The 27,120-nt window shown below is 47.4% G+C and overlaps 1 protein-coding gene across 1 annotated transcript in view; it reads left to right on the forward strand.

Moving 5' to 3' along the window:
* The window catches only part of LOC144770984 (putative cation-transporting ATPase 13A4), a 1,004,626-nt gene that overhangs the window by 611,462 nt on the left and 366,044 nt on the right, over positions 1–27,120 (forward strand). Inside the window, exon 24 of the mRNA XM_078655851.1 lies at positions 25,919–26,015. Within this exon, the coding sequence (XP_078511977.1) occupies positions 25,919–26,015 (97 nt within the window). The remainder of the gene's footprint in view (positions 1–25,918; positions 26,016–27,120) is intronic.

Below are 27,120 nucleotides of genomic sequence, written 5' to 3' on the forward strand. Positions count from 1 at the left end.
CAACTTCCCTTTTAAGTTTCAAAGCCCAAAGGAGAGGCGCTGCACCCCTCACCACTCTCCGGGGGGTCCAAGGAGTGCCCCTCCCCTGACCCCTGACCCCTGACCCCTGCCCAGCCAGCTCGCCCTCTCCTGGAAGCCCTCACTGTTGGAGGCGCTCCCCATTTTGTCTTGCCTTGGAAGCAGGGAGCTGCCAGGGATGGTTCTAGGTTAAAACTTTCTGGATTGTTTTTTTTGTTTTTTTTGTTATGCTGTGACAGGAACTCAAGGGCACCCAGTGATATTTTGTTTTCTGTTTTTACTGTACAATCTGGGCTTTTGTTGTGACTTAAATTGCAACAAAACATCAGAAAGTGGAAGAAAGCAACTGGAGGGAGCACAGAACTGCTGGGCTGAGGGGATAGATACACTATTGAAAGTGCTCTTTAAATGAAGATGTGAAGGGATTTGCTATTGTTTCCTAGAAGCCTTGAGAAAGCCCTGGCATGTCAGTCTGAGGAGGTGAAACATGTGTTGCTGTTGACAAATGGTATATCCAGTGGTAACCTTACCTGCGGAATATGGAATTACCCACCTTGAAATACAAAGTGGATGTCAATCAAAAAATGGATTCTATTCAGATTTATTACTGAAAGGGAATTCACTCCTACTTCAGCTTCAATCAGTCCACGTGTTGGCACCCACCAACACGGACATAGCAGAGTCTTCCATTGGGGGACCTGTGTACACATATTTGGATGACAAAGTGCATCTATTATTTCATTTAGCACACCTTTCAACCAGCCGTACAGCATCTAATCAATAAAGGCGTCATCAATACAATTCATACCCCCACGGACGGAGGTGATCGCCAATTCACCCCTACCTCCTCGCCTCACAGCCCCCCGTAGCACACCTAACTCCACGATCAACCATTTCTTCTCCTTGAGTAGCCAGGAAGCACATCCAAGAGCTACTCCTGCCTTCCACCCCATAGCTATATACCTTTTGGATAAGGCCAAGGGCAAACCTATGAATGGACACGTGTTTACTGCTTTTTTGGTTCTTTGCCTCAGTCCTACAGACAAACCAAGTTGTCCGCGGGTACCACCTTCCAAGATATTTCCGCTGTTATTTTGGTCACAGAAGCCCAGTAGGGTTGTATTTGAGGGGAATCCTACACTGTGTGATAGTCAACGTGTATCAATTGACCCCTCGGGCCGAGACAGATCTTGTGAGACCAGGGACATTCTGGCCACTCTCTTAGGGTGTAAATGTGTTTGATGAAGGTCATTTATTTGTATATACACATGAAGCTAGGGTTCCTTGTTACAATCTTAGGGTATCTCAAAACCTTGGGCCACTTTACGGCTGTGATTTACATTCCCAGGCACAACTTCCATTGCTGCTTCAATGCAGTCAGGGCGGTGTAGGACGCAGGAGACAGGGATGCATAGTAAATAGTCACCACATGCCTACCCAACCAGTAAGTATTCCATTTGAGTCTTTGGCGCAAGCGGGCTCTGACTTCTCCTGAAGTATAGAAAAAGTGATGGATGGAATGCTTGAAATAATCTCAGCCACTAGTATTTACTCTGGTACAGTCCTAGTTCATCATTTGTTTGCACACCATGCCACATCAGTTTGGATGCTGCCATAGTGCAAATACGTCATCACCCTGCTCCAATAAGAACAATCCAGCCAGGTCCTCCATGAACCAGAACACAAGTGTGTGTGAGTTCTTTAAAACTTTGCTTGTTGACTCCCTAGTGGTATCTCAGGTACATACAATGGTTCTTTGCCCACTGTACTTACATATTTGTGCAAGCAATACTATGCAACCCAGGCCACAGTTGTGAACTTCAAAAGTCCCTTCTTGGTTCCCAACGACACTCCCCCACCCCCTACATCTCCACAGTCCGGATGGATCTGCGTGGCGTTTGGATATGCCCGGACTGCAGTCCATCTCATTGGCCATAACATATGGCTCTACAATAGCATACTTCCACACTGGGAATCCTCATGTCTCTGTCACTTAGAATCCCATCAGCTTTGCTAGCTCCCGCCGTGTCCTCGGGGATGCTCATAAAGGTTTCGTGAGAACAGAGTTTAATTCTGTGAAGAATGATTTAATCAACATCATTAGGATGACTACAAAGTGATGAAAGAGGCAAGCCTTGAATACAAAGTGAGAGAAGCCTTAATTCCATTGATTGCCATGCCAACATATACCACTATCCCAATACTAAGTTTTCATCAGTGTGGTACACCTGCACAACAGGTATCTGAAGGTATCAGGTGCCCACTTAAGCATGAGTGGGCGTATTCTGGATTTGACCTGCCAGTCATTGGAAAAACTGGAAATGAGCAGGATTTCACCCAATTTACCTTTAAACATGAGTGTGATCCAGACGCCTCTAGGATCATCATAATACCCGGCAAACTGTGACTGGGTCCCCTTAGATATAAGAGGGCATCATTCACGTACACAGAGACCATACATAGGCTTGCCAATAATCTAGTACCCCAGTTGGCAGAGAAGTGATGGAGAACGCAGGCAAGGGGATCCAATGTGAGAGCAAAGAAGAGTATTGAAAGCGGCACCGCGCCCCCATCGCTAGTGGAATCCACCATGGATGAGAGAAGACCTGCTCAGTCGGCACACATTACAAGGTAATAACATACATTAGTGATATCCATTTAAGGACATTTGGTAACAACCCTAGTTTTTGAAACACTGCAAATACAAATTGCAATCCCAGCACTGGAAGGCTTTCTAGGAGGCCACTACCTAGTGTGAGAAAGTCCTCTGTACCCTGTCCAGCATCAGGAAGAGCTGCTAGGTCCAAATTAGTGCTGCGAGAATATGAAGGTTTTTCCTACCTGGGTGCCTGGAGAGAATCAGCTGGAGCAGCAGCCCTTAAAGGGAACGCACAGTCCTTGCTGTGTTGCTCACCGGAGGAGTAAGTGACTCTGTAAACCTTGGCGTTCGTGTGACATTGCCTGGGGACTACACTTCCCAGCATTCCATGTGATAGGACTGTGAATAATGTTTGGTTCCTGACTGAGAAGCTTCCCTTTGGCATCCTCAGGACAGCGAAAGCTCGTTATTGAGTTATTGCGGCCAGATGTGCACTCTACTGTGTTGGAGTGTGCTGTGATGATAAGGGGTGAGCACTGCAGCAGTGTTCACTGGTAATCTTTGCTTCTCCTGTGGTTGGAAGAGCTGTTTTTGCCAAACTTCACACTCCCAGCAGAGTGCGAAGTAGCAAAAACTCCTCAATCTCCACCGGCGGAGCGGAGCTTACTGCCCAGCCTTATTCCTCATCTATGACAGTCTGAGCTACTCGTTGGACACACCTGGACACACCTGGTTCTATCCAGACCCAACCCCTGGTTAACAGGTGGATGTGCTGTGCCTATTATTTGACAGCTCAACTTCTTACATAACTTTGGAAGCTCTACTGTGACGAGATGGGTCTCTTGAAAGCATGTGAAATGTATCACTCTGACCTCAAGTAGGATACCATTCCAAGACGTTTGGTGGTGGTCCCCAGCCCCTGAACATTCCAGGTTGGGAAGTTATATTGCCAGTGCATGTTGTGTGTACATGGCTACGTTTGTTGCTCTGGAAGACCCCACCTCTGGGACTTCCCTACACAAGTAGATGCGGTGCCACATTCAGGTATGAATGTTGCAGTGCTTGGCCCTGAAATCCCACCCCTCTTGTATGCCTCACAGGCACCTATCAAAGTTCACCTCAACAGAACACGGCCCCAATGCATATAGGAAGCCACCCTTCTGGCAGCGGTTAGAATAACTACCTCATCACTCCAAACTCAAACAATGTAAACTATAAACCTCATGTCTATATCGGAATTGTGAGATGCGTCAGGAGTAAGAGGAGATAGCCATGTTTATCAAAGGGTTGCGTTGCTTTTACGGCATGCAATGGGGTGCAAAAGCAATGCAACGCTTGAGATGCAATTTATCAAGCCACACAAGGCCACCTTGCACAGCCCTGAGTGGCTTAGTAATAATAATAATAATAATAATAAGGAATTTTATAAAGCGCCTGGTTACGCCAAGTCGGCGTGTCCCCGCGCTTGGATAAGTGGGAGAGGCAAAACCACAAAACCTAGGACAACGTCAGAGCATAACTATTAATGTGAGAACAGGTAAGTTTTAAGATCCTTCCTAAACTTCATCTTAGATGATTCCGACCGGAGGTTAAGAGGGAGCTTATTCCAGCTCTGGGCCTCCAGAAGCCGAAAGGACCTACCACCCATCCTAGCCTTCTTAACGGTAGGGACTAACAGCAGGCCAGTCCCACTTGATCTAAGAGGCCGTGCAGGCGTGTAGGAGGTAAGGAGACACCGCAGGTACACAGGGCCAGTGCCCTGGATGATGCGATGGCACGTGCAGAGAGCCTTAAACGTCACTCTCTTCCTAACTGGAAGCCAATGTAAGGTGTCTAAGGCACTTTAGGGGGCAGCCTTCCTGGGTTGCATGAGGACCAGCCGTGCCGCTGCATTCTGCAGAACCTGAAGTCTGTTTAAACATTTAGCGGCGGCGCCCAGATATAGTGTATTGCCATAGTCTAAACGAGAAGTAACAAGGGCATGCACCAGCGTCTTCCTGGCCTCCATAGGCAGGAGATCCATGGTTTTTCGTAGGCCCTTAAGGACTTCAAAACACGTCCCCACTGCACGTCTAGAGTGAGGTTCAAATGTAAGGTTAGAATCCAACCATACCCCCAGATTCTTCGCGTGGGTGCACGGTATAGGACTGGAACCCAGGTTTGACGGCCACCACGCCGACGACCACACTGACGGACCACCTCCTACCACAAGCACCTTGGTTTTACTTCCGTAAAGTTTCAGGCTCCAGAGTAAACCAAGGTGGCGCAAATCACCCCCGCCATGCACAGGTTTCTCATCAATAATTTCACTGGAAATGTTGCAGTGAGATTACTAATGATGTCAAGGAAGATGCCATGAATAATGCAATATGTGGGGTAATTAGCAGTGAATGGTGAGTGTGCAAGTTATAGTTACCTTAGGGCACAATTAATACTTACTTGAGATAACTATAACTATTAACTGGTGAAATTCTGTGGTTTTAGAGTTTAAAACATTAAGTTGTTACTGAACATTTCTTTTTTAACAATCTTTATTGCACATTTTTAATAACATTTACAACTGAGCACACACCACCACCCACCTCCCCCCCACGAGACCAGGTACCAATTTATGAAATCAAACATAAGTAGATACACATTACACCTTAATCATTTTCTAAGAAAAGAAAATAAGATATGAAAAAAAATGAAAAAAATCCAACAAAGGGAAAAACCACATAGATTTGGCAACTTATTCCCATATCAAGTATCTCCAATTGTCCCCCCTAATCATTCTCTTGAATCCAGTCAAGCAGAGGACCCCAAATCTTCATTCCTCTTCTGCGCGTGTTATACCCTTTATTCCTATAGATGGTGACTTCCAGGCTACATGTGGCTAATAGTCTGGCCCTCCACTGTATAAACGATGGTGGTATCGGATCAAGCCAAGCTGATGCGATACTCAGCCGGAACACCCCCATCGCAACAAAGATTAGCCCTTGTATCTGTTTTGGCCTTTCAATATTTGAAACACCTAACATGACTTCTGCTGTTGTAATGCTTACATCATAATGCGCTACCTCTGTTAGAAAGCCTGAGATTTCGGCGAGCAAATTAATTAGGGAGTCGCAGGAGGCTAACATGTGGATGTTGTCTGCCGCTGGGAGAGCACAGCGTGGGCAAGTTGTACCTTTCCCAGTTCCCCATTTAGCTATTTTAGAAGGGGTATAATATAGCGAAAAATAGGTCTTATAATATTGCGCTTGAAGCCTAATCGACATAAAGCAAGAAAGTTACATTTCATATGAATATGCCAAGATTCGGAGAGACAGCCCAAGTTTAATCTGCCAGGCCTCTATATGTTTATTCATGTCATCTGGTAGCAATGCATTCATAGCCCCATAAATCTCCCCAATTTTTAGTGGCACTTCTCTATGTAGGTTTTCTATAACTTCACATGATTGAAATTTGATCCAGCCACCCCCTTTCTTCAATAAAAAATCTCTCACTTGAAGGAATTAAAAAAAATCCCTATTGGTAATATTAAATTCTAGCTTTAGTTCGTTAAAGGATTTAAATCCATTAGTCGAGAAAAAACATCCAAGCTTAGTAATCCCTAGATCATTCCAGTTCTTTATACAGATATCGTGAAATATTTCCGGGAGATCCGAGTTCTGACTCAAGGGAGTATAATGGAAGTAGCGGCCTAGTCCTAATAGCTTTTTAACATTCCCCCAGACTTTGCTAACGTTATTGATAGTCTTAAATTTGATTTTTTTAAAATAACTATCGTTAACATGTCGCCACAGACATCCAGCGCCCCCTGCTCCCAGAATAAGTTCTTGTGGTGTTGGTATATTGCCACTTCCTGGGTTACCAGTTATAAGGCTGATGCTATATCTTAATACTGTGGCCCAGTAATATAGCTTGAAGTTAGGAGAGCCCAACCTCCATGTTCTCTTGGGTTAGTGAGCCATCTCAATGCCCTGCGTGGTCGATTATATCCCCAAACAAACCTAGAGAACATTGAATCTATGTTTTTAAATACTTGTGGAGAAAATTCTAAGTAAATAGCTTGGAAGAAGTATAGAAACTTTGGTAAATACAACATCTTAACTACATTAGTTCGACCACCAATAGTTAGGTGTAGGTTGTTCAATCTAATCAGTTCTTTCTTGGTGCGTTGGATAAGCGGATCTATATTCTTGCTGATAATTAGCTCAATATCCGCACAGATGCTAACCCCCAGATATGTCGCCCTGTCGGTTACTCTAGGGTCGTTCATCATGACCTTACTATTCAGCACAATCTGCGTTTTACTCGCATTCAATTTGTACCCAGAAGCGTTACCAAAGAGTAGTGCTTCCACTTCTATCGCAATCACAGCATTTATAGGGTCCCCTGCCACAATAGCGATGTCATCAGCGTATCCTAAGCATTTTGTATCCCTGTCACACACTCGGATGGGAGAGATTAGTTCATTGTTTTCCAGCCTACGAATAAATGTATCTATATAAATGGCGAACAAGAGGGGTGAACAAGGACACCCTTGTCTTGTCCCTCTTGTAATAATGAAAGTTTCTGACAAAATCCCGTTGATCAAGACACTAGCCCTGGTGTTTACATACAGCCGTTGAATTGCAGTTATGAATTTCTCACCTATACCGCAGTTTGCCATTACTGAACATTTCATTTAACAATAACTTTACTTTAACCTTTATTTTTTTCAGTAAATTTCTATGCTTTTTTTTAACATAAAGTAATATTTTATAACCATAAGTAAAGCCAAGCACCCTTTGTGCACAGCCAAGCCCTGCACATACCCCACTGTAGGCCGTCAACCCCACTCTGCGCATGGCCTTCGGACGTGCACTGCTGGGGGTTGGCCACACTCCGGCCGACACCCACACAGACAGCCGAATTCTCCCCCTCCCCCTCCGCTTCTAACAATCTCTGGGGGGAGGCCGAGAGCCCGCATAGTTTCACCTGCTCCCACGGGTGCCGGGGGATTGCCAGCATCGCTCACACCCCGTGGGAGCAGTTTTCTTTTGATCCCGCGCGGTGGGAGCAATCAAAGCATTTCCCTGCCCGAGAGCACGGGCAAGGAGACGCTTTGTTCTCTAACCGGGCGGGAGCAGTTATGTGCTCTCGCCCGGTGGGAGAACAGTAGTGATTTCCCTGCCTGCGCTGATGGCAGGTAAACAGATGGTATCCTGAGTGTTGGGGACCCCGACACACTGTCACTGAGCCTGCCCCGGGGCCATTGTATGGCTCAGGGAGGGGACTGCACAGCCCCCTCCCCTTTATTTAAGTTATCAGCCTCGGTGGATGTGTCCCCAAGGCCTATTGGAGGCTTAGGGAGGGGCACCCTGACCCCCCTTCTTAACAAAATTATCAGCCCTGAGGGTGTTGTCCCAGGGCCTCTTGGATACTAGTGGAGGGGCCTGTGTGACCCCCGTCTTCATGAAATTATCATACCTGGGGGATGGGGCCTCGTGTCCTGGTGGTAAGATCCTAGAGGGACCATGAATCCACGGAGGTTCTGTGCGCCTTTGGTAAAATGTTTTTAAAAATTGCGGCTCCCACCATTTTCAGTTAGAAAAAGGGGGGGAGGGTTGGGCCAGGGGGATCAGCCTGTTTTAGGGGGAGGAGTTGCGCGGCCCCTGCTTAATGGATCACCACAAAACTTTCCATGTGCAAACTATTTAAAAAGTAGCACTTTTTTGGACAGTTTCATGGAAATTCGTTAAAAGGTGCCAAAGTTATTAGCAACATTTGGAGACATGATCCTAACTATAGCTTCCGAGCGGTGACTGCCACTGGATAGCCACTCTGTAGTCACAGTTAGGATTCCCAGACTTAGGATACCTCTGAATTTTGGTTTCTAATAACTTTGCGCCTGTTGACTAATCACCACTAGACTTTGCAGACCTATTCCTCTTTCTACATTAGCGAAGTCTGCATTTTATACAGAAATACTCAAGGGGGTCCAAAGAAAAAAGGGGGTCCCATGCCGTGTTTCGGCACCAATGCATTTCCCATGGACTTTGTACTTATGTGTGGCATGAAAACGGCTAGAGGATTTCATTAAAATTTGGCAGGATTACACATTATGGTGTGCAGATGATCCTTTCGTGTTCTAGAGGTAAGTAGAGCAAGAATACTGTAAGTTATAAGGCATTTTAACTTAGTGATATCTGTAGTTGCTGTTCTTTTTCAAAATGTCATGGTATTTTGCTGAATTTCGTTAAAGTACCGTGTTACATAGAATGATAAGTAAATGTAAATGTAAATGTCCCGGTATTTATAGAGCGCACAGCTACTTCCCTGAGGTAGGGTCCCGGCGCTGTCCGTATACCGCTGTGGAACCCATCCTGGCTTTCCCTGTGAGGTGTCCACTCCTGGGCACCCCCAGGGTGAAGCCAGGCATCCTTAGCGTTGTGGGGGCCGTTGTGGAGATTAAGCAAGCTATTGCCCAGAGTTGCAGAGTGGGACCCATGATTAGAAAAGGCACCGAGGCGAGAATTATCAGGTCCGGGGAAATTGAGTCCAAGACCCGCCGAGGCGGGAATTGAACCCTGGTCCTGGGCCAGACCTCTGCATCAGGGTCTGCCGCTCTAACCATTGAGCCACACTAAGTCAGTATCTGATTGGCGAATGACAGCCTTTACATACGTTAAAGTCTATTTTGGGACTATTTTTCCCCTGCGTCCTAAAACCTCTCTGTCTCCCGGGGCAGATTTTGGGTTGATACCCTCAATCCACACTCGGGAACAGAATAATGTATGCACCTATTCCGGGGGGGGGGAGCACTGCGTGATGCTGAGTGCTGCCCCTAAATCCTTTTCCTGCCCCCAAAAAGGTGTGTGGTGGGGCTCACCTAGGCATCCTGCCAGGCTCTCACCCAAGAATACTGGCATAGGTGTTTTGGCACCTCCGGGAGTTGGATTGAGGGTGATTACCCAAAATCTGTCCCGGGAACAGAAAGCGACACTGGACACCATGGAAAAATAGACCCAAAAAAACAAAAAAGGAGGTGGATTTTCTGCACACCTGATGGTCGGTTGAGGGCAGTTACCCAAACTCTGCCCCAGAGGACCCAAAGCCCGCTGGACAGGAGGGAAAAATAGGCCCAAAAATTAAAATGGGGGTTGGGGCGTCTCACTCAGGCATTAAAGTGTGATCAGTCTTTCTGCTCGCTGGGGGTTGATTGAGGGCACTGACTCTAAATCTGCCCATAGGGGACAAAAAGGCCATTAGATACTGGGGGGGTAAAAGTCTTGGAAATTGAAAAGGGCGGAGGCAGCTCGCCCATGCAGTGTGCCTTGCCCGTAGTCCAGAATCGTCACAACAGTTTTTCTGAACATTTGGAAAAGTTGTGGGCACTCCAACCTCTTTTTTATGAGGCACAGAAAAATGTATGTCTATAGGGACATTGTCCTCTTCCCGAGGGGGCATATTGGAAGTAAATACCTCCTATCTTCCACCCAGAGGTAAAGAAAGACTGTTGGGTTTAATTTGGGGTGAGAGCTCAGAACGATCTCTGAGCGGGCCACCCACACCCCTTTTACTGATTGAAAAAATCTTGGGGCATATTATCAAGGGGGTTTGTCTCCGCTTTTTTGGCTTTAAAAGCCAAGAAAGCGGAGATAAAATTATCTCCCTATTACCAAGCTGTCGCTAACACCAGTTAGTGACAGCTAATAGGAGATAGCGACCATCTTGGGCCCCGCTTTGCATGTCAGTGATATTTATCACTAATGACATGCAAAGTGGGCGTGCCAAGATGTTAGCGACTGCAAACAGTCGCTAACATCGCTATCTCCTATTACCAACTTTTGGAGATATTCGCGCTAAGCGCGAATATCTCCAAAAGCTAACACCTGCCCTGAGCAGTTCTTCACCATGTTATCCAATGGGAGGTGGATAACATGGCTAAGAGCATTTGCTCGATAATGCATGAATATCGCTGACTTTTCAGCGATATTCATGCATTGCGGCCGTTTTTTATCGCATTTGCGATAAACCTTGCTAATAGCAAGGTTTATCTGCGATAAAAATCGCCGATGTGCGGCGATAATTTTTGTCTCTAAACAAGTTAGAGACAAAAATTATCGCTAGTTGTTGGTAATATGCCCCCTTGTGTCTAGTAGGCATACTATCCTCTGTGGGGGCATATTGGAAGTAAAGACCTCCTGTCAGGGTCATTTTGGTGATTCTATAAGGTGCTGACGTCGCTCTCAGCTGGATCCTCTGAATATTGGCATGAACCAATGATTCACGAGCTTGGTTTGCAGTGCGGGGCGCCCAGGAGCCCTATATTTGAGATACATTATCCTACTAAGATGGCTCCCAGAGCGGGTACTCATCGAAGCGGCTTCGGTGCGGCTTCAGTATTGCTGGTATTTAAATCGGAACCAATGCGCCATGTTATGACCGGGAGCCGTACAGGGCAGGAGAGACGCCACCGGCAGGAGAGACGCCTATGGGCAGGAGAGGCACCTATGTGCAGGAGAGACGCCTATGGGCAGGAGAGACGCCTATGGACAGGAGAGGCACCTATGGGCAGGAGAGACGCCTATGGGCAGGAGAGGCACCTATGGGCAGTAGAGCTGCCTATGGGCAGGAGAGGCGCCTATGGGCAGGAGAGACCCCTATGGGCAGGAGAGACGCCTATGGGCTGGAGAGGCGCCTATGGGCAGGAGAGACGCCTATGGGCAGGAGAGACGCCTATGGGCAGGAGAGACACCTATGGGCAGGAGAGGCGCATATGGGCAGGAGAGGCGCCTATGGGCAGGAGAGACGCCTATGGGTAGGAGAGGCACCTATGTGCAGGAGAGGCGCCTATGGGCAGGAGAGACGCCTATGGGCAGGAGAGGCGCCTATGGGCAGGAGAGGCGCCAATGGGCAGGAGAGACTCCTATGGGCAGGAGAGGCGCCTATGGGCAGGAGAGACGCCTATGGGCAGGAGAGGCGCCTATGGGCAGGAGAGATGCCTATGGGCAGGAGAGGCTCCTATGGGCAGGAGAGGCGCCAATGGGCAGGAGAGACTCCTATGGGCAGGAGAGGCGCCTATGGGCAGGAGAGACGCCTATGGGCAGGAGAGGCGCCTATGGGCAGGAGAGACGCCTATGGGCAGGAGAGGCGTCTATGGGCAGGAGAGACGCCTGTGGGCAGGAGAGACGTCTGTGGGCAGGAGAGACCCCTATGGGCAGGAGAGACCCCTATGGGCAGGAGAGACGCCTATGGGCAGGAGAGGCGCCTATGGGCAGGAGAGGCGCCTATGGGCAGGAGAGGCGCCTATGGGCAGTAGAGACGCCACCGGCAGGAGAGGCGCCTATGGGCAGGAGAGATGCCTATGGGCAGCAGAGGCGCCTGTGGGCAGGAGAGGCGCCTATGGGCAGGAGAGACGCCACCGGCAGGAGAGGCGCCTATGGGCAGGAGAGACGCCTATGGGCAGCAGAGGCGCCTATGGGCAGGAGAGACGCCTATGGGCAGGAGAGACGCCTATGGGCAGGAGAGACGCCTATGAGCAGGAGAGATGTGACTCCATCGCGAGGCAGCGAGGGACCAGGCCATGAGGTAGGTCCTCTCAGGCTTTTCCCTCCTCAGCCTCCCTCTGCCTTGGGTCAACTTCCCTTTTAGGTGTCAGAGCCCAAAGGAGAGGCGCTGCACCCCTCACCACTCTCCGGGGGTCCAAGGAGTGTCCACTCCCCTGACCCCTGCCCAGCCAGCTCACCCTCTCCTGGAACCCCTCCCTGTGGAGGCGCTCCCCATTTTGTCTTGCCTTGGAAGTAGGGAGCTGCCAGGGCTGCTTCTTGTCTTAACCATTCTGGATTGTTTTTTTTGTTTTTCTTTATGATGTGACAGGAACTCAAGGGCACCCAGTGATATTTTGTTTTTATTTTCTGTTTTTACTGCACAACCTGGGCTTTTGTTGTGACTTAAATTGGAACAAAAATATCAGAAAGTGGAAGAAAGTAACCGGAGGGAGCACGGAACTGCTTTTCATTTTTTCGAAGCAAACGGGTGATTGGACTCACCTTCTCAGAAAAATTCTAAATGAAACGCCGATAAAAATTGGCGAATCCCAAAAAACTTTGGATTTCTTTTACAGTACTTGGAGCTGGCCAATCACGAATTGCCTTAAGCTTAGATTCATCCATAGACACACCATCTGGGGAAAGAATGAATCCCAAAAATTCGACCTTGGTGGTATGAAACACACACTTTTCCAATTTTACGTAGAGTTGATTTTTTAAGAGACATTCCAAAATGGTTCGGACATGCAAAACATGCTCCTCAATATTCTTGGAAAAAATAAGAATGTCATCTATATAGACGACTGCAAATCGATCCAAAAACTCCCGAAGGATATCATTTACAAAATGCTGAAAAGCCGCAGGAGCATTGCACAACCCAAAGGGCATCACCTGGTACTCAAAAAGCCCGAATCGGGTCCGAAACGCCGTTTTCCACTCATCCCCCTCTGCCATCCGAACCAGGTGATAAGCCCCCCTTAGATCTAATTTGGTGTAGACATGGGACTCTTTCACCTGGTCCAAAAGTTCAGAGATGAGTGGCAACGGGTACCAATTTTTTCTAGTCACCAAGTTCAAAGCCCTATAGTCTATGCAAGTCCTCAAGCTCTTGTCCTTCTTGGGAATGAAAAAAAGAGGAGAGGAAACTGGAGACTAAAAAGGTCTTATGTATCCGTTTGCCAAGTTCTTGTCCAAGTACTCTTTTAAATGCAAATTTTCTGATTCGGAAAGAGCATAAATGCGACTGCAAGGTAGGGAGGCACCAGGCTCCAATTCAATAGTACAGTCATACTCCCGATGGGGAGGAAGCTTTTGCGCTTCTTGTTCATCAAAAATGGATTTCAAGTCTTGGTACTGAGCAGGAAAATCAGGAAGTTCCACCAAACAAATCATCTGCGGTTGGTTAGCCAAACAGTAAGATTCACTTAATTCCTTCTCCTGTGGAGGAGGATGAAAACAATGTTCCAAGCAATACTCAGAATTCAAATCTACAGTTCTCCTGGCCCAATCAATCTTTGGATTGTGTTCGGTTAACCAGGGCAAGCCCAAAATTAGCTGGAATTGAGGGGCGTCAATTAGACTGAAGCAAATGAAACTGCAATGTTTCCCAGGACCCAAAACCGAAATTACTTCGGTATCAAATGCTATCGGGCCGGAGGATAGTGGAGTACCATCAACTGCTCGCACAGGCTCTGGTTTGATTTTTCTCACAAAATTAATTCGTAGACTTTTTGCAAATAGGATATCGCAAAAATTTCCAGTGGCCCCAGAGTCAATCATTATTGCCACAGTTGCTCGTTGATCTTTTCCAAAATGAATTTGACAAGATAGAATGAGATGTGGTGCGGAGAACTGCATAGTGTTGGACAAGGACTGCACAAAGGGAGTTGACTTAGATTCGGCGTCCACCAGAGCAACTCCGTCTACTGGTGGAGCTTCTCTTTTTACCCATGACGACGTCTTCGGTCTTCGGGGACACTCCTTGACAAAATGGCCTGATCCACCACAATACATACATAATTTTCTGACTCTTCTCTTTTCACGTTCTTCCTTACTCAAAGGTCCTCGAACCGTTCCTATTTGCATCGGTTCTTCAGCGATAGCTTCTTCCTTAGGTTTAATTCCTTCAGAGCGAATCCGATCAAACCTGGGAGGAAAAGGTCTATTTTCCTTACGCCGCTCTGAACGCCTCTCAGATTGTCTCTGGTCAATTTGAAGAACCAGGTCAATCAATTCAGAAACATCTGTGGGTCTTTTGGGAATCTGAGCTAAGCCATCCTTTAGTTCTTCTCTCAGACCTCTGTAGAATATCGCTGCTCTTTTTTCTGATGGCCACTTAGTCTCCACAATAAGTTTGTTGAAATGTGCTAAGTATGCCACTAACTCGCGATTCCCCTGTTTCAAATCTAGAAGCTCATTATCTGTAGTTTGAGAAATTGCTCTGCGATCAAATATTCGTAAAAATTCCGTTTCGAACTCTTCAAAGTTGTATAACATGGGATCATTGGTAGACACCAGTGGCAAAGACCATGCCGCAGCATCCCCACTCAGGTACGACAGCATGAACGCCACCTTGGATTGGTCTTCCTTGAAAATTATAGGTTTGCACAGGAAATGCAACGAACACTGCGTGACAAATACCTGTGCCTTATTTGGATCTCCCATAAACCTTTCTGGTGGAGCAAGCGGGATAGTGGGGGACATGGCATGCACCACCTGAGTAGTAAGCTCAGAGGAAGATGGAGATGGATTAAAGGTTTGAGATCTCTAACCCCCAAAATCTGGTCTAGGACTAACTGTGAGTTCATTTAAACGTTGACGAAGGAAACTAGTCTCTTGATTTGATTTTCTAACTTCTTCCCTTGTCTCAATCAACTGCTTCTGTAAGCCTTCCAAAATGGACCCCAGGGCCTTTACATCTAGTCCCTCAGCCATGACACCCAGGCGGAAGGCAACTGCGGGCACTTCAATCTGTCGGATTAGTACCTGTAATTTCCTGATATCCGCGGGAATGCCCGGCTGAAGAGGATGGGAGCTCCCAACTCCCTCACACCACTGTGCCAGATTTCTCTTGCCCCAGTGACGCAGGGGAAAGGGGAGTTGGAAGAGACAAACAGAGAGACTGCCCACACTAGAATCTTCACCTCGATAGTTCTGCTGAGGAGAATGTTCTTCCTACAAGATTTAACAAAACATTACTAAGTTCATGCTCATGGAAAACAATACTACTAAATTATTACTGTCTCTCTTTTCTTTTACCTGACTTAGTGTGGGGGTTAGCCCTTCTCTAGTAAATCTCTAAATAGAACACTCCTGCAAAGTTCTTGAGCCAAAATGGAATACGTGGAGGAAGAGGAGACTGAAGATAAAGGTGGTACACAAGAATATATATATATATTATTATTTACTTGTAGAATTCTCTGGTCGCTGTTCTCCACACAATATTCCAAGTGCCAATGACTAAATGTTCAGTACCAATTGATGGCGCCTGTTTCAGTCAGCAGAGGGCGCTCTCAGTTAACAAGTTTCTGCTTGAACTCCTATTAAGCAAATTCTGCTAGTTCATTGAAGTGAAGAACTTCTCTATTACTCATTACTTCATGAGAGTAATTATCTACTAGACTGAGGCCAAATATAGAGTTCACAGTCTTTAACTGAAGAGCAAATAACAATATATGGACTCAAAAGATATGTCTCTGTACTAATTGCAGATAAAAGGCTGAACTCCTTATGAATAACGAGTACTAGAGCAAGGAAAGGTCTCACCAAATATATGGTGAATGCTGCCTCTGGAACACGGAGCTGGCGTGGAAAAAGGCTGTCACTGCTGCTTGGCTCACAAGACGAGGGTAACTGCCAGGAAACTCAGGAGGTCTGAAGAGGAACACGACGTGAGTCAGACGCCTGTTCAGAGACTCTCCGAACCGAGCTGAACCACTGAAGGCACACCGGAGATGCCGCCACAGAAGCTCGGAGTCGAAGAAACAAAGAAAGCCAGATACCAAACGTGGTATTTAGTTGATTGTATCGCTAGGGAGGACGAACCCCCACACGCCGGAAGACGAAGCAGCTACATCTTGCTGTCCGCCAGTATCGAGCCACATCACGAGTGTCTTATTTTTCCACATTACAAGGCGCGATTCTAAAGCCACCACTCAGAATTGCGTCGAACACAGGCATTACTTCGTTTTAAGATATACCAAGAGCCTGTTTAACTAACAACGAGATAAGGTGCCATCAACAGCGACCTTGTTTCAAGCGCCAAGTCTACCATCTAATGTAGGCTCTAGCTATAGTGTTTTTCCGGTACCCATTGTTCTAGGACACCTCGAATATGGCCATCAAGTGTTTATTTAATGAATAACTTCGTCAGCAATTTTCATCCATCGTTCATGGAATCATAAGGAATCCCTCTACCAATACCTATTCCATATACGCATCACGTTTATATGAAGACTCCCCTTGGGTGTTCTTGCTGTACGGATAGAAGTCTACCTTTGAATTAAAATTGTGTCTCCTGAAGAAGGCGGTCCCCTGCCGAAACGCGCGTCGAGTTCTTATGCTTGTTTTATTATTGATGTGATTATCTGTATGCTTTTGTTAATATATTTCTCTATTTTTTGTACTATGAATTTTATGTTAACTCGTTATGATTATTGTATGGAATTTTGACAAAGCTATTTTAATACCCGTCATATTGGTTTGACCCCCAGTCATTTCTAATATGATTTTTAAATAGACAAAATAAAAATATACTTTTTATACAACTTCGTTCATCCTCCCCTACTGTTTCTTCTTGATAACTGGCCTGTCTTATCTGTACACCTATATACCTAGACGTCCTAGGATTTTTTCGCATATGTATTTAGTTGACTGGCCTCACAAGAGCTGGAGAGCGCGAACAAGCATCCGCCTCTCGAAAAATAACGGTTGAAGTGCGACGTTAAACGAACGCTCGCGCTTCATATTCAGCTGTGCTCACAATCACAGGAACAGCTAGAGCGCTAACCCCTGGAGCAAACAGTGGCAACAGGGAAGTGCCTGACCTGCCTCCAGCGGTATTTAGAAACCAGAGCGCACCAACTAAATAAGGGGCAAGGTGTCTTTGCCACCAAAGGACACTTACTGATTGGGGAAACTATCTGTGCATGCCTAAACGAGAAGCCCTTCCTGACAGTTACGAACTGTTTTGCAAATGGATTTCGGATGCCCTTGACTCCCTCATACCAATGTGCTGGTCGAAATGTCATACTAAGTTACCTGGCCCGTGGTATAACGACTCTCTTGCCGAGCTTAAAAAAATCTGCCGGAAAGCTGAGAGGGAATGGAGGAAGTCCTACGACCCTAGTCTGAAATCCTCTTATTTTGCCAAACTTAAGACCTATCACAGGGCAATTTGTAGAACTCGTGCCGCATTCTATGCCCAGGAATTCCAAACCAGTACTAACCCCTCAAAATTAATCTTTAAAGTCCTTAAAGACCTTTTGAATAAAAGGGCCACTTCGGCAGAAATCTGCACCGACTCTCATTGTGAAAGTCTGGCATCTTTCTTTTTAGAGAAAGTGCAGGCTATCTACCGAGGATTTGATCTGTCTCTGCTCGATCCAGAGCCAGCTGGCTCTAACTCCCTGGCTTGTGAGACTCTGACCTCCTTGCCTGACCTGTCTATGGAGGCTTTTGATATGCTGAGCCTCAGGATTAAATCTGGCTCTCCTTTGGATCCGCTGAAGCCTGATCAAATCAGGATTCTCTCCTCCTTGTGTCGTGTTCCAATACTTTCCTTGATCAATTTGTCGTTATCATCCGGAACGGTCCCCTCCTCATGGAAGCAGGCGGTAGTCACCCCAGTTCTGAAGAAGGCAAATTCAGACCCGCTCCTGCCTGAGAACTACCGCCCCATATCTCTTCTTCCCTGGACCGCCAAAGTCATTGAGGCTCATGTAAATTCCATCTTATCTGACCACCTTTCCCGTAACCATATACTGGACCCGAGTCAGAATGGCTTCCGGTCGGGACACAGTACCGAGACCGCTTTGCTCTACATGATCGAGCACCTACGTCTGGTGCTCGACTCCGGGCGAACGGCGGCGCTCCTTTTATTAGATCTGAGCGCCACATTCGATACTGTGTCCCACCGTGTTTTAATTCGGCGCCTAGAGGAAGCTGGAATAGCGGGGACTGCTCTTCAGTGGTTCCGCTCTTTTCTCTCGGGTCGGTCCTTTAAGGTGGCTATACCACCCGGCCAGTCCACCTTCCATCCTTTGGATCTGGCGGTTCCACAGGGCTCCTCGTTGAGCCCGACCTTGTTCAACCTCTACGTGAAACCGCTAGCTGCGATCGTCAAACAATGGGGTTTGACGATGACCTCATATGCTGACGATACGCAGCTGGCGGTGACACTGAATGGAGACCCTGAAGTGGATGCCCCCAGATTCCGAGCAGGACTAGTGGCAGTAGCAAATTGGTTGAGAACCAATTGCTTACAACTGAACGCCAATAAAACCGAAGTCATGGTTTTGGGGAAACATGCAGAGCTTTGGGGAGATCAGTGGTGGCCTCCAGAACTGGGCGTCACTCCCGTTCCAGCTTCCGAAGTAAAGAACTTAGGGGTCTGGCTGGATCCAGCGCTTACCTTTACGAGCCATACGAAGAAGGTTGCAGCCACCTGCTACGGCATTTTGCGAGGCTTAAGACTGATCCTTAAGTTTTTTGATCCCTCTACCCGGCAGCTCGTGGTCCAAGCCACGGTTTTATCTCGGCTGGACTACAGCAGCTGCCGTTGGGGATAAACCAGGCTGAGGCATCTAGGCTACAAAGGGTACAGAATGCTGCAGCGTGGGCCATTGTTGGGCTTCCTAGACATTGTTCTGTTTCCAGCACTATGTCCGCCCTTCATTGGCTGCCGGTCAGACAAAGAATTAAGTTTAAGTCGCTTTGCCTGGCCTTTAAAATCATGAAGCTCTCTTCGCCGCCTGCACTTGCTAACTTGCTTATCCCCTATGTCCCTTCGAGGTCCCTGAGATCGGAGGCTCTCTATCTTGGGGCCTGCCCCTGTTTCAAACTCGGCAGGATGGGTGGCCGCTCCTACTGAGTGCTTGCCGCTGGTTTGTGGAATTCACTCCCGGTGCACATTCGAGCTCTGGATAATCCTACCACTTTTAGGCGTGCTATTAAAACTTTCCCATTCTCTGTACTTGGTTAGTCGTCTTTTTCCTTTTTCTGCGTGTTATGTTTTAGTACCTGTTCAAGCGCCAGGACGCCCCTCCGCTGGGGCAGCTGTGCACTGTATAAATAACGATAACATAACATAACATAACAAAGGGTCTAGAGAAGGAGGCTCTCCCTCTGAAGATGATAACACTGATACCCCTGTCCCTGTTGTCTAGATAGATGTGGAAAACCAGAACACTGGGGATACTCAGCCTGAGGATGAGGAGGAGGAAGAGGAGGAAGAAGAAAGTGATTCTGATGATGAGAGACAGGAGACTTAGCCAGGATAACTTAAGCCAATTTGGGACTGAGTCAGGGTTAAACCCACTCAGACTCCCAAGTGGACTTAACCAGGAGACTAGGAGGAGAAGGAATCACTCAGGTGAATCTAACACTTCCCAGGCTTCTAGAGGTTCTCATGGTCACTTCAGAAGGAGAATGACATCCCCTCAGAGGAGGGAACATGAGGCCAAAATGAGAGAGGCTGAGCTTAGGATCCAGAAGAGAGAGCTGGAAGTAGCCCTGATCCAAGAGAAGCTTGCTAGAGCAAGACAGCCTAGAGAGAGTGGATTAGGATCCACTGGTGGCAGCACTATCCCTAAGGATAAAGACAGGTCCTATGACAATAGAAACCTGAGTAAGATTGTGCCCCCCTACAAAGTTGGGGATGATATCCACAAGTGGATGACTGCACTTGAGAGAGCCTGCAGAGTACAGCAGGTCCCTCAGGATCAGTGGGCAGCAATCTTGTGGCTCTCCTTTGAAGGTAGAGGCCGAGACAGACTCCTCACAGTTAGTGTTGAGGATTCTAGAAACTACCTGGTCCTGAAGAGTGCTCTGATGGATGGGTTAGGCTTAACCACTGAACAGTACAGGTTGATGTTCAGTAAACCCAGAAGACACAGACTCAGGACTGGTCTGAATTTGTTGAATGTGCCACTAAGGCTCTGGAGGGCTGGTTGCTGGGAAGTAGGGTTACAGACTATACAGGATTGTATAATTTAATGATGAGAGAGCAAATCTGAAATAATTGTCAAAACCAGCTTCTACATCAGCACCTGGTGGACTCTGATCTGACCTCTCCACAAGAATTGGGTAAGAGGCCAGACAAATGGGTCAGAACCAGGATTAGGCCTAAGAACCAGGGTGGTGACCAAAAGAAAGAGACTACCAAGCCTCAAGAGAAGGGTGGGGATAAATCCAAAGAGAAGACTTCCCCAGGGCCCCAAAACTCCAATGAGGGGGGTGGGTCCCAAAAGAAACCTTATTGCCATAACTGCAAGCAGGTAGGCCATTGGAAAACTGACAGCAATTGCCCAAAGGCCAACAATAAGGAGAACATAGCCCCCAGTAATACTCCCAAACCTCCTGTTACTATTAGTAGTAATCCCCCAGGTGGTGGGAGTGCCCCCAAGAATGTGGTTGGGCTTACTTTGGGAGCACAGGGGAACTCTGGCCTAACCAGATCCCCTACCACAGCAACTCTTGTCTGTGAAAATGGCATGGGGTTTGCCAACTTCACTGCTTGTCCCAACACTTTGGGCAGGTACAGACAGGAGCCCCACATCAATGGCCAGAAAGTTGAGGCCTACAGAGACACAGGGGCTAGTGTCACCATGGTGATTGACCACCTAGTCCCCTCTGCTCAGCTTATACCTGGATTCACTTACCAGGTGACCAACATTGATGGAGTGCAGAGAAGCCATCCCATGGCAGTAGTCAATCTTAGTTGGGGAGATGTCACTGGCCCCAAGAGAGTGGCAGTGTCTAAAAACCTACCTGTAGATTGCTTACTGGGGAATGACTTAGAAATCTCAGCCTGGGCTGAGGTGGAACAGGAAACCCATTCTAGAATGATAGGCCTTCCCAGAAAGGTTAGTGGGTCTGTAAAAGTTGCAGCCCCAGTCCAAGCAGATTTCCTCCCTGAGAAGGTTGGAAGGGCGGTGGTAGCCACAGCCCAGGCTCAGACAGACTTCCCTGAAAAGGTTGGCAGGGCTGTGACAGTCACAGCCCAAACACAGACTGAGTGCCTCCCTGAAAAGGTTGGAAGGGCTGTAATGGTCACAGCCCACACTCAAACAGATTTCAGTGTTGTGAAGCCTGAAACTATGGATCACTCCACTCAGACAGAGAGCATTGGGGAGGAAGAAAAGTCAACCCCCACCACACATTAGGTGAGAGTCAGCCTCCTCAGGGAACTGACCTACCCCTTGTGAAGGAACTGCCCCAGAGGTAGTCAGGCCTAGCCTGGCAGACCATCTGATGTCAGTGGACCCTTCCAAGGTGGGACCCAGTCTGGAACAGGTAACCTGCCCCTCTCTACCCTGCCTCACTCAGCCCAGGGCTGTGGAGGACAGGGAGGCCAGTGGACCCCACAGAGCCCACTGTCCCCAGGAACCTCCCCATCAGCAGATTAGGGGCACCAAAACTAGCAGCCCTAGCCAGGTGAAAATTCCTGAAAGTCCTGAGGGATCCCCCTTAAAATTAGTTAGGGACCTCCCCCAGAGGGACTCTGTTGGGCACAGCCAAACCTGGGACTTAAAAACCCCAAACCTGACCTGTCCCTCCAGTAAGCCCACAAAAGGGACCCAGCTTCCAGCTTTAGGTAGCCAGAGGTTGACCCTGAGAGCACAGTGCAACTCAGTCAAGGAAAGAAAGGCCTACATGGTGGAGAGTGATTAGAGGAAGCTGAGTCCTAGAGAGGAATCTCACTTCAATACTCCATCTCAACACCAGCCTTTTACTTTGCCAAAACACACCACAGGTAGAGATTCCCTATGGTGGAGACCCTCTGATACCCTTAGGGTGAGGGATTGCTTAGTGGACCATGAGACAGGGAGAAACCAAGCCAGAGCTGGTACTTCCTTATATGGCCACTTAGGCAATATAGGCTTACCTGGTCAAGGATAGCCTTATCTCCTTTCGTTTGGGGGGGGGGGGGGTTGTGTAGGAAGATGGATATCTGACTATGGTTACCCCCAAACTGTTTGCCTAGTGTTTAGCTGGTTTTTGACTTAGTTGGCCTGGGATCCTGCTATTCAGGGCCCTAGGCTAATTGATCTCTCCTTAAAATGGACTCCATGTACCTTAGGTACATACACAATTGGAACTGGTTCACCTTATAGGCCCCTGTAACAGTGTACCCTAGGTACCCAGTGCATAGGTGTAACCAAGGCCTACCAGGGGCTGCAGCATGTATTATGCCACCCCTTGCCTGGCCTCCATATTTGACACAACTGGCTGATAAATCAGCTGGGGTAAGTTGGTGTAATCACCTCTTACTTAGATATAGTATATCTATATCTAACATATATGGACACATGGTAACCTATAAGTCACTCCTATGGCAGGCCTTAACAATCCTGGAGGCAGAGTGCTTGGTTTCATGTGAGATGGTGCTCTGGCATGAGCTGAGCCTGTCTGCAGCTTTCGGAACAATGTCCTTCAGCTGTTTCATGATATTGCCATACCATATACTCTTAAGTGCATTATGAACCTCGCGGTTAAATGCTATCTTTGGTTTGGCTTTATCAATACATGTCGAGTAAGGTGTCATACAAATTGGAATACTTCCCCCTCGCCAATTCTGGCGACGGGGGTAGCATTCCACCCTTCTAGAGGGACACGACATGTACCTAACCTGAAACACGGGTAAAGTTAAACATGAGCCTCAGCATCACAAAATGGATGCTGCCACCACAGACACAAGTCTGACCTCCTGCTGCTGGGAGTCCTTCCAGTTTGGGAGGCTTGGACAAAGGGTTTCCTGTCAGGGGAGGTGCTTGCACCACCCCAGACAGGATTTTGTGTAGTGGGTTTGGGAGGGCTGAATAGAATGAGACATGCCTGGGGCACACAAGGTGTCACTGTGCATATGCCAGTTCAAACCGGTCCTGGGGCTCTCCAGCCCCAGTCCTGGCACAAAACTGGACAAAGGAAAGGGGGTGTAACCGCCCCCCTTCCTGGTCCCACCCAGAGGAGGGACCTAGCAGGTAATCCGGCCCCTAGATTTGGTTTAAGAGTAGGAGCTGTGTCCTAAGACTTCAGATCATCCTGAACTCGACTTGCAACTAAGAAGAAAACTGGACTTCGACATTCTGCTGCACAGAAGACTGAAGAGCATCTCCCTTGTGGCCAAGGAGTGACCACCCTGTGAATACAGGCACCAACCAGCAACTCGAGGACTGCTTTGCCACCGCCTCCCGCCGGAGCCCGAGCCCAGAGCCCAACAAGATCTGGATTCCAAGACATCTCACAGCCCGATCCACAGTCCCTGAAAAGAAGAGACCCGTGGAGGCATCGAGAGACGTGGGACCGGCCATCTTGAAAGACCCCCGAGAAGATGACTGCGCAGCACCCGAGGTACACTCAACGCTGTGCTTTGGGGTTTGAGAAGCCCCACTACCGAGCAGCATCTGCACCGAAGATCAGCCCCCCCAGCATCTCCACGATGTGCCTGGGGCCCTTTTGCATTTTGCCACTCGACACGTCATCCTGGTTACTGGCCCGTTGGCTAGTGGCCATCTTGGCGACGAAATCGACAATCAACACTACTGGTCTGGTTGCTCGCTCCCTCGCTCCTGTAGAAAGGAGCAGCCCCTCTGACCTTGCTGGTCAGCGCAACAAGCTTTCTTCACTTCCTGCGTGACTTGCTTTTGCCAAGGCCTGTTTGCTTCAATCAAGTTGCCGACACCGCCATCAGCGAGAGCCTGCGTGGGACAGCTCGTGATTGACTCCTGGATGTCGCTGACCTCTTCGTGTCTACGTGGCTGCAGAGACAAGCTTCCCTTCTTCACCTGTTGGCATCCGACATCTCCTGGTTCCCTCCTGGTTCCACGGTAGTCACTGGCTAGTGACTTTGAACATTGTCCCCTCTGCTTTCAGGTCTTCACATCTTCAGATCCATCCTTGGATCCACCGGAACTCATCCCGACTGGCCGCCTGCAGCATCTTCATCTTCAGGCTCCATTGAACCGCACGACGAAACCTGACGCACTTTGAACCCTATGCACCCGCGTCTTGTGGGTGAGGTAACGCTGGCACTCCGGTGCTCCTGTTGAGAGAAACATCTCTAGTGTATAAGTTTTAAGTTGTTAGGTTCTGGTTCATCCGGAAGGTTCCCTTTGCAGTAACTTTGTACTTTTTACGCACCCATTGAAAGTCTATGGATGCCCGCGTGTAACTTCAAGCACTGCACACGCATCCCGTGGGCCTCCTGGTCACTAACTATTGTTAGCTCCTCGTAGTCCCAGCGATTCCCAAGGCCATAGGCCTTCTTCCTTTTGGATACGTGGTTCTTATACCACTATTTTAGTATATGGTTTTAGGAGCCACCAGGGCCTATCCATATTGTGCAACTTTTGTGTATTTAAACCCTGTTTTGTTTTAACGCATTTGCTTCTGTGCTCATAAAGGGTATAGGGGATACTTGTAGTAAATAAATATATATATATTTTCAATATATATCTGTGTGGTGTCCTTTCATTTGGTATTCAAGGAGAGTGTATATGGTAAAACAGCTGGCTTCACATGCCTTTACAGAGTTTAGCCTAAGACTGCTTTGTCCATGCTACCACTAGGATAGCTGGTCTATAAGGTTGACTTACAACCAATCATCATACGGGTTGGTTGCTTGGCATGGTACGAGGTGATCACTAGAACTAGTGAGCATCATATACCAGGCCAACTTCTCACATTCAGTTTTAATATTGTATTGATCATGCACGGTTATAAACAGCTTTTAAATGTGGTGTGATATGTTCTATGGTTGTGAAAAAAGAAAAAACAATTGATTTGAATTTCACATTCACCATCTACTTGAAAGGAAGGTTTGGGTTTCCACAAAGATTAGCACATGTGTATAATGTGTGGTGTTCTTACACTACATCTAAATCTGTGTTATATTCCACCCTGAGGAAGTTGTGGGGAGCACCCTAAACAACGAAACACGTGTTGGCTGGCTGGACAAAGAGAAAGACAATTAAAGACCAGGAAATGTGTCATAACAATTGATAGTTTTATTGGACTTAGTGTGTGCCCGGCCTCTGTATTGTTATCCATATTTTGAAGGATACACCTGGCCTAAAAGTCTTTGCAACTTTAAACACCTTTAACCCTGAATGTGGTGGCACCAGATTTGTATGTGGACAAGGGATATTGCAGTGTAGCGGTGAGAAGAAGTTGCCCAGTGTCTATAACAAACAATAGGGAACTGGTAAACAAAGCCCTTACAATTCTCAGTCACTTTCCCAGCTGAGTAGTGCACCTACACTGTGGTGCTGTGTCCTAAATCTATGGTCGGAGATGAGCTGGGCAAAGACAGATCATTTATGGAAGTTTTCATTCATGCTGACAACAGATCATGAGTGGTTAGTTGTGGTTTCTCCACATTTATAGCTCATTGACACCCTTAGGTCCTGTAGGTGTCACTTACTGCCACAAAGTGAATAAGCTGTGTACTGTGCTTGCTGTTCTTATGTTGTTGTTGCTTTTGCAACTAGTGGTGGGGAGAGAAGCTTTGAAGTACTGTTTGATTGCCTAATCAACAAGTGTTTTTTGTCTTTCCCACCAGGGAGGGGCGCTGTGCTCTTGTGACCTCATTTGCGGTGTTTAAGTTTATGTCCATGTACGCAACTGCGACCCTGATCACGCAGGTCCTACTCAGCTGGGTATGTTTTGAACTCACGGTGACTTCTGATGTGTTCCACATGAGACCAATCATTATTGGGGGGGGGAATATCTCAGGAAAATGGAATGAGAAGCTTCATTGTTTATTGCCTTACATACTTGTGTTTGTGGAATATATGAAATATCATCAGATAGGAATCTGTGAAGAAACAGACCCCGTCAGTATCCTTAAACTCCTGTTTGTCCCCAGGTATTACCTCATCATTTGTCAATACAGGATAGAGAGGGTCCCCAGTGCACATACTTGGAACAGTTCAGATTACTGAAACTATGGTTCTTCCCTTACTTTGATGCAAATGGATGCTATTTATTTGTATTTAATATTTTACTTTATTGATATTGAAATGTTATTCTCATAGACGTGATGTACATCGCTCCGAGTTGGTAAATGAGAATATTTGAAGATGGGTGGGGGTCACTTGAAGAGAGATTGATGGATTATAATGGTTGGAGCGTGAAAAACACCCTCAGCTAGTGCTTTACACTCACTGCAGTTTGTACTCAACCTACTTGTACTGGAAAGTCTCCTCTGCTTCAGACATCCAATGCCTCAAACACACCTGCACGACTCCCAGACCTGGCTGTCTGGCATCTGCCTGAAGCTCAACTATAAGACACAGTACAAACCTGGCTCTGTGATACGAACCTTGACAGCTTCAAACCCCAACTTTCACTCAATGCCGAGGGGATTGAACTCACCCTCAAGGAACACTGTTAGAAATGGGGGTCTCTAGTTGGCAGAGTTAAGAACCTTTGTCCATGTAAGGACCCTTCTTCCTAGTCAGGGTAAGGGAGTTACACTCCTAAAATAACTCTTGCTCACCCCCTCGGTAGCGGGCACGAGCAGTCAGGCTCATCTTAGAGGCAGTGTGTCAAGCATATTTGTCGAAAATTTCATGAACATTCTCCATATAAAATATGACACTACTGACGCCCTATTTGTCACATAGAAAACAATGATTTGCAAAAGTGGGATGTCAGAAAAGTATGATTAAACAGATTCATTGCTTCAACATGCATGTGAATGAGGGAGGACACGCATGACCTCAGCATGCTTGATACATAACCATTCAGATTTCCATCAGC

This window comes from Lissotriton helveticus, chromosome 7, assembly GCF_964261635.1.
Source record: "Lissotriton helveticus chromosome 7, aLisHel1.1, whole genome shotgun sequence".
In the NCBI taxonomy this organism is placed as follows: Eukaryota; Metazoa; Chordata; class Amphibia; order Caudata; family Salamandridae; genus Lissotriton; species Lissotriton helveticus.